The sequence below is a fragment of the Apium graveolens genome, chromosome 10, assembly GCF_009905375.1.
Source record: "Apium graveolens cultivar Ventura chromosome 10, ASM990537v1, whole genome shotgun sequence".
NCBI lineage: Eukaryota > Viridiplantae > Streptophyta > Magnoliopsida > Apiales > Apiaceae > Apium > Apium graveolens.
The window spans coordinates 125,538,365-125,550,146 of record NC_133656.1 but is presented as its reverse complement, the minus strand read 5'-3'; the positions used below and the strand labels follow the sequence as shown (position 1 = coordinate 125,550,146).

General features: G+C 37.4%; 1 protein-coding gene across 1 annotated transcript; it reads left to right on the top strand.

The window, feature by feature from the left end:
• The first annotated feature begins 5,326 nt into the window (after positions 1–5,326).
• LOC141690935 (uncharacterized) lies at positions 5,327–5,659 on the top strand. Its single transcript, XM_074495689.1, has one exon. The coding sequence runs from the start codon at positions 5,327–5,329 to the stop codon at positions 5,657–5,659; it is 333 nt and encodes a 110-aa protein (XP_074351790.1).
• Positions 5,660–11,782: the final 6,123 nt, after the last annotated feature.

Below are 11,782 nucleotides of genomic sequence, written 5' to 3'. Positions count from 1 at the left end.
GTTTCTTAGTTTTTATTTATTTATTTTATTAATCTAGTTTTCTTCATGGCCCATTAATTTGTGTAGACTGTCGTTAAACTGTTAGGCAATAATTGTTAAAGTAATTTATGTTTTGTAGTTGTCTTTAGTCCCGTACCTTCCTTTAAATATTTTTTTTTTAAAAAAAAGCAAACTCTTCTCAAAATAAAATTGGTCTAATTTTCCTAGATTAAAAATTAAGGTTTTGCAAAAAATATTTAGTCTCTGTGGAACGAATCTAAAATATTAAAACGAGAGTTGTGCGATTATACTTAAAATATATTTTTTTAGCACATCACTCCACATTCTCTTCTCCCTAGGTTCATCATAATTCTTACCCACCAATTCTCTAACATAGACATGCCTCTTCTTCTTCTTCTGTCCCTACCAGTTCTTCTGGTCTTAATTTTATTAGTTGATATATCTCAGTAGGGTTGTTCACGAACCGAGCTGTTCGCGAACAAGCTCGAGCTCGGCTCGGTAAGAGCTCGGTTTGGCTCGGTTCGTTAACCCCTCGAGCTCGGCTCAAACTCGTTCGGATCGAGCTCGGTTCGTTAAAGCTCGAAAAAAATGCTATATTTTCAGAATATTTTTATACTATTAATAGATGAGGCCCTTACCCGTGAATCTGTAATTAAAAAAGTGAAGACAAACAAGCTACAGATATTAGTGATGAAGTATAGGTTTCGGAAAGTACCTCCCATGGCTGCTTACACTAAAACAAAGGCAACATATATGCAGTATACATATATACATAAATTTCCATACACAAAACCAATCAAACAGATTACAAAAAAGTAACCAAAAAGTCTTTAACACAGAATTCATCGAGATAAATCTATATATAGAAACACATAATAGTTGCTCTAAGTTGAATATTTAGTTTACTAAACAAATTGGGGAGGGGGGTTATATTAAGGAGGTGGATGTCAATCTATACGTGTTCCAGTTTTATCACGAGATTGATATTAAAAGAGTCATAGAGGGGAGTCCATGGTCTTTTAACCGAAAAGCTCTAATCTTTGTAAGAATGAGGGTGGGGGATATACCACGGGCTGTCAGTCATAACACCATGGACCTCTGGGTTCAAATCCGTGATTTACGTGTAGGGTTTATGTCTGAAAATGTGGTGCGTGAGGTTGGAAATTATATTGGAAAGTTTGTAGCCTGTTCAAGTAATTTTACAGGGGTCTGGCGTGAATATTTGAGAATTAGGGTCACCATGGATTTGACAAAACCATTGAAGAGAAGAATGAAGATCAGAAAATCAGGAAATGATTGGTTTTGGATCATATTCAAATATGAAAACATTCCCACCTTTTGTTTCATATGTGGGATGTTGGGACATGCTAATAAATATTGTAGTCGATTGTTTGATACTCTAGAAAATGAAATTACCAGGCCTTTTAGAACATGCATGAGGGCACCTCTAAGAAAACCATCAAGGTTGATAGGAGCAAAGTGGATTCGTTATAATAACGGTAGCCGAAGTTCAGAATCAGGTGGAGAATGGAACAGTAACGGTAGAGCGAGCAATCCTCCACAGAATCAGGAGTGAGATAGGGGAGGAGAAAATGAAGGAGATCCGTTAGCAAACCCAGTGGTTACGGAACTAACAGGCGCAAAATATGAGGCTTTAAAAGGTGATGGGATAAAATCAGGAAATAATCAATTATTTATTTCTCAAAGGGGTGTGGCAATAATAGATAATAAAAAAAGAAGGACGAGTGATGAGGTGGATCACATGATGGACGTAAGAAAAAATACGGAGTTGGACTTGGGCCTAGATGTGAGTGAAGTAGTAAGCATGGAGCAGGACTTATATAAAAGCCCATTAAAATTAAACGATCCAAAAAATGTGAAGAAGGCGGGCCTTCTGAAAGGAGTCCGCCAAGGATTATGAGTTCTTTAAGTTGGAATTTCCATGGGCTTGGGATCCCATGGGCTTTACAATTCCTAAAGGAGTAACTCTCCAAAAGAGCCCAGATTTTATATTCCTTAACGAGATTTTATGTAAGCAAGATAGAGTAGAGAAAGCAGAAAATTTGATAGGGTTTGAAGGAGCCTTTACAGTAGAGACTGTTGGTAGAAGTGCTGGTATAGCTTTGATATGACGTAATGAAAAGGAAGTTACGGTACTCTCATACAGTAAGAACCATATTGATGTTATGATAGAATTTCAAGGGGGTATCAAATATAGATTGACAAGTATTTACGGGGAACCTAATCGCAGCAGAAGAGCAGAAACTTGGGATCTTATACGTACGTTGAGCAACAATGTGACGATGCCTTGGGTAATTGTTGGGGATTTGAATAATGTTACAAGCCAAGAAGATAAGAGCGGGGGACGATCGTATCCACCATAGTTCATCCAAGGTTTCAACAACTGTATATATGAATATGGTTTTCATGATTTAGATCTGGAAGGCTATCCGTTTACGTGGGAAAGTGGGTCTGGTATGACATGATGGATAGAAATTAGACTAGATAGAGCTTTGGTGACCAATAACTTCATGCAGCTATTTCCGGATGTAAAGCTGATAAATTTGAAAGTATCAACGTCTGATCATAGTCCTATCCTTCTAAAGCCCTTCACTCGCTCATATAGTGTTCGAAATGCCAATTTTAGATTTGAAAATTGCTGGCTAAGGGATCCGATGTGTGGCCAAATTGTCGAGAAAGCCTGGAAGTTGCCCTGTGATAAATCATTGGTAGAGAAAATAACCTTCACAGCTAGTATGTTGGATTAATGGGGGAAAGAAATTACGGGAGGGTTCAGAAGTAAAGTACAACACTGCAAAAAGATTATGCAACGTACAAAATGAAGGAGATACGAGTTTTTAGTAAATCATTATAGAGAAAATGCAAAGAAACTGGTGGAATTATATAATGAACAAGAATTATTTTGGAGGCAGAGGTGTAAGCAGTTATGGCTTCGCGAGGGCGACTGCAATAGCAAATTCTTTCATGCTGAAATAAAGGCTCGACGTAAAGTGAATAAAATTGACACTCTCAAAAATGACAATGGCTTTGATGTTGGCTAGGGTACAGGGCTAGAAGAAATAATGGCAGGTTATTTCTCAAACTTATTTACAGCCACAAGTACAGAAGTGTCGAGGGTGATTAATAAGGTGTCTAGTCGAGTCAATCCAGTTCAAAATTCATGTATGCTAGCCCCAGTTCAGCACAAAGAAATGAAGTCAACAATGTTTGGAATGCACCCAGACAAATCCCCTGGCCCAGACAGGATAAGTCCAGGATTTTTCCAGAAATATTGGAAAGTAGCGGGCGATGATGTAGTAAAGCTGGTACAAAACTTCTTCACTATGGGCAAATTTGAAAAGCATATCACAGAAACTAACATAGTGATGATCCCAAAGAAGCAGAACCCTGTAACCATGGCTGACTTGAGACCAATTGCCCTGTGCAATGTGGTGTACAAGGTAGTTTCCAAAGTCTTAGCAAATGGATTGAAGCATATCTTCAACGGAGTCATTTTTGAGTCACAAAGCGCCTTCATTCCTGGTAGATTGATATCGGACAATATATGATTTCTTATGAAGTCATGCATTTCTTAAAAAGGAAAGTTGCGGGAAAAGCGGGGTGGATGGCTCTAAAACTTGATATGAGCAAAGCCTACGATAGGGTGGAGTGGGTTTTTCTGAAAGCAATGTTGACAAAAATGGGCTTTGAGGGCCATTTGATTCAACTGTTTATGGAGTGTTTTCAATCAGTGAGTTATAAGATTACTTACTCAGGTAAAGTGATTGGTTCAGTTGTCCCGAGTCGCGGAATCAGACAAGGCGACCCGCTCTCTTCCTACTTGTTCTTAGTGTGCATGGAGGGACTTACAGCCCTGCTTCAAGATAATATTAAAAGGAATCTACTAAAAGGTATTAGAATTGCTCTAACAGCTCCAACTCTAACTCACATGTTCTTCGCAGATGATTCGTATATTTTTTGCAAAGCTAATGGCAACACTACAGACTTGATATCCAGTATTCTTCAGATATATGAATCTGCCTCGGGCCAGAAGATAAATAATTCAAAATCCTATGTGATTTTCAGCTGCAACACAAGTCAAGATATGACAGATTCAATTTGCAATACTCTCGGTTTTCAAGAAGCTGATGGGAGTACGATATATCTGGGGCTTCCGAATGTGATTGGGAGAAATAAAAAGGCAATGTTCGGATATATTAAAAATCAAATGCAGAAAAGGATTGAAGGATGGGACAAAAAACACATCTCTAAAGGCGGTAAGGAACTCTTAATAAAATCAGTGTCTCAAACACAACCAACCTACGCCATGAGCGTCTTTTTACTGCCAAAACAGGTGTGTCTTGAAATGGAGAGTATCATGTGCAGATATTGGTGGAGAGCATCAGCAAAGAAACCAAAAAGCATACACTGGATGTCATGGAATCGTATATGTGCAAGGAAATCGGAGGGTGGCATGGGGTTTAGGAAGCTTCATAATTTCAACTTGGTTCTCCTTGGGATGCAGGGGTGGAGATTGATTACGAAGCAAGACAACATGGTTAGTAAGATTTATAAAGCCAGATGCTACCCAAACGGAGATTTCCTATCAGCAAAACTGGGAAGCAGCCCCAGTTACATATGGCGAAGTATACTCGAGTCTCAAGAATTGTTAAAAACAGGGATTGCAGTTCGAGTAAGGAATGGTTTAAATGTAAATATCAATAAGGACCCATGGTTGCCCTGTGATAATGACCCGTATATTCATATAGTCCATGATGCTATTACAGATCAAAAGGTTTCTTGTTTGAGGTCAACGTCAAACGACAGCTGCGATGTAGATTTGGTTCGAGATATATTTGATGATAGAGATGCTAACCTAATCTTATCAATACCAGTTAGACGAGAAGATAATGATGTTTGGTTCTGGAGGAAAGACAGGTTGGGGCATTACACAATAAAGAGTGCATATGGAGTAGCAAGAGAAGCTGTAAGTGAAAACATAACAGATAACAAATCATCTTTTTGGAATAAAATCTGGAACTTACAAATACCTCTTAAGGTTAAGCATTTCATATGGAGAGCAGCAAGGGGTTGTCTTCCAACAAGAGAAAACTTAATTATTAAGAGGGTGGAAGTGAGCAGTATCTGTCCTGTTTGTAAAATCTATGATGAAGCTACTTTTCATACCTTAGTAACATGCCCAGTAGCAGCTCAATGTTGGAGTCAGATTGGATACAAGTATGATGTGATTACAGATTTACAACTGGATACATAGCTAAAAGGAGTTATTCAGCAAGGTATAAAAGGTATGAGCAACAAGGTATTCATGGGAGCTTGGTCCATCTGGAAAAACAGGAATGAGGTGATATGGCAGCAGAAAGGAAGAGAGTCCAAAGATATAGTTACATCAACAATACATGTTCTTAACGATTGGGAGAGTGCGCAAGACAGATCATTCGATAAATCTATTGGGTTTATAACTCAAGCGGATGGTGACTCGCACTGGCAGCAACCACAGATGGGTACAGTTAAGATAAACAATGATGCGATCATGTTCAAGGATTCTAATTCTTACAGTCACGTAATGGTTGCCCATAATCATGAAGGTCTAATGATGGAGGCCAGGTCAAGTTGTAAACAAGGAAAAATTCATCCATAAATAGCTGAATCCATTGGTATAAGGGAAGCATTAAGCTGGATAAAATCTAAAGATTGGCAGGAAGTTTTCGTTGAATCGGACTACCTTGGAGCAATCCAAGCCATTAGGTATTCCTCGATTAATTTTTCATACCTTAGGAGACTGATCGATGATTGCAAGAAACTTCATATTGACTTAGAGGCTCGTAAAGTAACTCTAAAATTTGTGAAACGGTCCGCGAACTCGGTAGCTCACTACCTAGCGAGATACTCTAGTTCTATTGCTGATCGTAACTAGGAGTTGGTAGATATCCACTCTGAATTTCTTAATGTGTTGTTAAAGAATTTGCATCATTAATAATATTTCTTCCTTTTCTGGCAAAAAAAACAAATTGGGGATTTAGGGTTTAGGGATCAGGAGAGACGAGAGATTGATAAGAGATTTGAAAGAGAGAATAAGTAGATTTATCCGGATAGATTTTAATAAATGGTTGGGCTTCAATCAGTTGGGTTGGGTCATTGATTTATTTATTTTTTGTTAACTAGCTACTCGGTTAAGGCTCGAGTTCGGCTCGGTTCGACTCGGCTCGTATTTGTTCGCGAACAAACTCGTTTTTGGCTCGTTAGTTAACGAGCTCGAGTTCGAACAAGAATTTCTGTTCGATAAAGAAGCTCGGCTCGGCTCGGTTCGTCAGATAAAAAATGAAAGCTCGACTCGTTTACATCAAAACTCGGCTCGGCTCGGTCTCAGCCTACTTCAACCACTTCAGCCATCTCTAGTCTCTTGATCCCAACTGAACGAACTCATTCCATGATATTGCGTCCATCCAATTATCGTAAACCCAGAAACCCACAAGCCTTGTCTTCATTCTAAACAGTCTCTTGATTTTAAAGAACATGAACCATCTCATGCTAACATTGTTGATAATAAGTGGGTTTTAAGGATTAAAAGACATCACATGGGTCTATCGAACGTTACATAGCGCGATTAGTCGCTAAAGGATTTAACAACAATTTGGCTTTGCTGAAACTTTTATTCTTGTCATTAAAGCTACAACAGTTCGAGTAATACTTGGCCTAGCTACAAAATTTTCTTGGCCAATGAAATAACTGGATATGTCAAACACGTTTCTCCATGGCTATTTGAAGGAGGATATTTATATGTCCCATCCAAGAGGTTTTATCGATGCAATGAAACCTGATTATGTATGTAAATTACGTAAATCTATTAATGGTTTAAGATAATCCTCTCGGGTGTGGTTTTCTCGTTTTGCTTCATATCTGCCATCTCTTGGTTTTTATGCCTCCAAAGCTGACTCCTCTTTGTTTATTTTACGGAAAGATAAACATGTTTTGTATGTTTTAGTCTATGTTGATGATATAATGATTACAGGTTCTTCTTTAGCTCAGATTGATTTCATAATTGACCAGCTTCAAAAAGAATTTCATGTAAAGGACTATCAATTTCACTGGTTTGGAGGTTACTATCAATTCCACCGGTACACATGTAACACAATAGAATATGTACCGCATCTTTTGTAGAAGTATTTAGGATACTAAATTACGTGCCACTCTTATGACCACTGAAATTCTTTCCAAGTTTGAAGGCACTCCTTTATAATTTGAAGTTAAAGATTATCGTCGTATTGTTGGTGCTTTACACCATCTCACTATTACTAGACCCAATATTGCTTTTTGGGTAAATAAGTTTTGTCAGTTTATGCACTCTCACACGGATATTCACTGGAAATCTTTGAAACGTCTTCTGCGTTATCTTAAAGGTACTTAAGATGTTGGTATCTCATTTCCGGTCTCTACTGATATTTCTCTTTACTGCTTTGCCGATAGTGATTGCCGTGGTGACAAAGATGATAGCCGTTCCACAAATGATTATGTTATCTTTATGGGTTCGTCTCCAATTTCTTGGCTGTCCAGAAAACAACCAACTGTTGCAGGTCTTCCGGTGAGAGTGAGTACAAGTCGATCGCCAATGCTACATCTGAATTTATATGGTTACGATCTTTGTTCTCTGAACTTGGTTTTCCCACCGGTGAAGTCTGTCTTTCCTATGCTAATATGGGTTCCATTCCTTATGTACTAATCTTATTTTGCATGCTCGCATGAAACATATCGAACTAGATTATTACTTTGTTAGTGAACAAGTGGTGAATGGTTTTCTTGCCATCAAATACCTGAATACAAAAGATCAGGTTGCTGATATCTTAAACAAACCCATGCATATGATCAGGTTTTAGTTTCTCCGTGGTCTAATATTATCCAATACACAGCCAAATAATAGTGAGAATACAGAAGAATGATGTCATTGCTGATCATTCAGTTAGTTACAACAGCACAACTAGCTAATAAGATTGTAATTGTAGCTACTATATAATAAGTTTTTGTAATCTTTGGTAGTGTTGAGTTCATTTTTCAGTTTTCTTCTCAGTAACAGAATGTAGTAGTAGGTTGGATACAATACTTTAGATCATTGAATCTTCATCTTCTTCTATTAGTCTTCTACGGATCTTACTCAAATTCTTTACATTTCTGCAACTCTAAATTGTATCAGAGCTTCATGGCGATTGAACATCGTTTTTCTTCGATTACGATTAGTCTATCTATTTTTTAGTCATCTTCTTCGATCAATCAAGCTTCGTTGTTTACAACCTCAAGTTCTCAACAATTGTGATCTCTGTTATGATTCAGATTATCAGTTTTTTACTCACTTAATTGCTTGATTCTTCAATCAGATGCGTCCCATCCAACAGCGTTCTTATGCACATGTCTTAACTGCTACACAAGCACCTCTAATGATGACTAATTCTGGTAATTCACATCAATTTCTTGACAATACTGATGAATCTGATTTGAATACACGTATTGATAGTAATCTACATCCATTGTATTTGCACAATAATGATCAATCAGGAATGATCTTGATTTTGATTTCTAAGAAATTACTTGGTTCTGAGAATTAAGTATCCTGGAAACGCTCTATGCAAATAACTCTATCTGCTAAAAATAAGCTAGTAATTGTTACTGGTGAATTTCTCGCACCTGATGTCAAATCAGTTTTGTTGCTCAATGGAGACGAGTTAACGATATGATAATAACTTGGAACTTGAACACTGTATCTGAAGAGATTAGCAATAGTATGAATTACTTAGACAGTGCACAGGATGTTTGGAATGAATTGAGTGAAAGGTTTTCTGTTGTGAGTGGACATAAGTTTTATGAAACTCAAAAGGAATTGTTCAAGTTTGAACAAGGCAATGAATCTGTTGAGATATATTTTCATAAGCTAAAAGGTTTTTGGGATGAGATCAAGTCTCTACATCCTATGGTGAAATGTACTTGTGGAGCAACTAAGGAGTGGGAGGCTCAATTGGAGAAAACAAAATTGATTCAGTTTCTTATGGGACTTCATTCAAGTTGCACTTCAGCAAGAAGACAGTTATTGATGATGAATCCATGGCCTTCTGTAAATCAGGCGTTTATGTTGATCAAGCAGGAAGAGAGACAAAGACAGTCTCAGAATATCAGTCCTATTGCTATGATGGTAAACTTACCTAAGTCACAGCAGTCACAACACAATACTCATTTTCAATCATCTAAATTTTCTGATAGGCTAGCAATTGAGTGCACATATTGTCATGACAAGAATCACACCAAGGAAAAATGTTTCAAACTTGTTGGATATCCACAGGATCATCCATATCATCCAAACAATAAAGGCAAGAAATAACCATTTGCTAAGCCTACAACGCCTGGACAATAATCATCATCCTTACCATCTGTGAATCCTAAATCTAGTCATGCTTTTCAAGCTTCAGATTATTCACAAGCTTTGGCTACTCCTTCAGTTCAAGAGACAAGTAATGCTTCTTTTTCAAAGCAAATGGAAACTCTCCAATCTCAGATGAATGTGCTAATGCAGAATTTCCAAAGAACCTCAAATCCAGTCCAAGGACCTCAAAGCCAGTTTACTTTTGGACATCATAATATTGCAGGTACTGTCTTCTCCTGTACTACTATTTCTGATAATTCTCAAAATATTTGGGTTTTGGATACTGGTGCAACAAACCACATGTGTTGCAATCCAGTTTTGATGCACAATATTGCACTCTTATCTTGTCCAGTCACTGTGAAATTTCCTATTGGTGATTCTGCTTTAGTTACACATACTGGTTCAGTCTATCTAGAATCAGTATCTCTAGTAGTCAATGATGTGCTCTTCATTCCTTCTTTTAAATTCAATTTACTATCCATTAGTAAATTGTCCTTACAACATAATTACAACATTTATTTTACCCCAAATAAATGTATTCTCTAAAAGAGTGATGATGATGATAAACAACTAGTTCTTGGCATACTGGTTGACGGTTTATATCAGCTAGTTTCTGATTCATCAACTTCGGTTTCTTGTTCTTTATATGTCCATAAAAATCCTCCTTTTTTGTGGCACCAACGCTTAGGACACATTCCTTTTAATAGTCTTATACATATTCTGGAATTGGAGGTACCTAGAGACGACCATCTCCCACACTGTTATGTTTGCCCATTGGCTAAACAGTGTAAGCTGCCATTTCCAATCAGCTCTTCTCAAACAGCTAATGCTTTTGATTTGGTCCACTGTGACGTTTGGGGTCCGTATCAAACTATGACACATAGTGGTTGTAGATATTTCTTGACCATTCTTGATGATCATACCCAAGCTTTATGGAATATTCTTCTTCCTACAAAACAACATGTCACTCAAACTTTAAAAGATTTTCATGCTCATGTTTTTACACAGTTTAACACCTTGATTAAGTGCATACGCACTGATAATGGAGGGGAGTTCATTAATAATGAACTCTCAGCTTTTCTTGCTTTCAATGGTGTGATACATCAAACTACCTGCCCGTACACCCCACAAGAAGATGGTAGGGTAGAACGAAAGCACATAACCTTGTTAGAAATGTCCAGGACTTTGCGTTTTCAGTCAAAACTTCCTATATCTTTCTGGGGAGAATGTATTCTCACATCTACTTACTTACTTAACAGGATCCCATCTTCCATTTTGGGAAATGTTAGTCCATATAAAAAACTTTTTCATTCTCCTCCCTCTTATTCACATCTTCGAATTTTTGGTTGCTTAGCATACATGTCACAACACAATTCTAACAAGTTTGATTTTGTGCAGTTCCAACTATTTTTGTTGGTTATCCTTTAAATCAAAAGGGTTATAAACTTTATGACCCTGCTTCTAAAACATTTTCTGTATCACGTCATGTGGTATTCCAAGAACATGTATTCCCATGTTCTACTTCATCTTCACAGTCTAATTGTTTTCCATTTTTTCCTTTTACCCCTGGTTTATCTGATGATTCTATACAAAGTCCTCTGGATGTCATCATAGATATTGATCCTCCAGATGACAATCTTTCTTCTTCACCACCACATTTTGATGATACAACTTTTGATCCCTCTTTTCCTGAAGATGATTATGATTCTCCTGCGACTGAATCAGATCTTTCTCCTCACCCTTTTGTTACCAACTATTCTGATCACAGTTCTGTTTCACCACCACCTATGAGAGTTTTTACTAGGAGGAAAATACAACCTTCATGGATGAAAATTTACCATATTTCCAGTTCTCTTTACACTTCTCATAATGGTGCTGTCAGTAATGCAGTTCTTCTTGATTGTCCAATAGATACAGAGAAGTTTAAATTTTCTCCTGGTCCATCAGCCTCCATTTTTGCTTGTACTGCTTCTTCCTCTACACACTATAAAGAACCTTTTACTTACAATCAAGCTTCTACTGATCAGAGGTGGATTGATGTAATACATAAAGAGTTACAAGCATTAGAAACTAATCAAACCTAGTCAGTTGTTCCTTTACCTCATGGTAAGAAAATGGTTGGTTGCAAATGGGTTTATAAGGTCAAATAATTTTCTACTGGTGAACTCGATAAATTTAAGGCTCATCTGGTGGCGAAGGGCTACACTCAGACTGAAGGGGAAGACTATCATCATATTTTTTCTCCGGTTGCTAAGATGGCAAATGTTAGGACCTTATTAGCTATTGCAGTTGTTAAACGATGGAATATTAATCAATTGGATATTAATAACGCTTTTCTTCATGGGGATCTCTATGAAG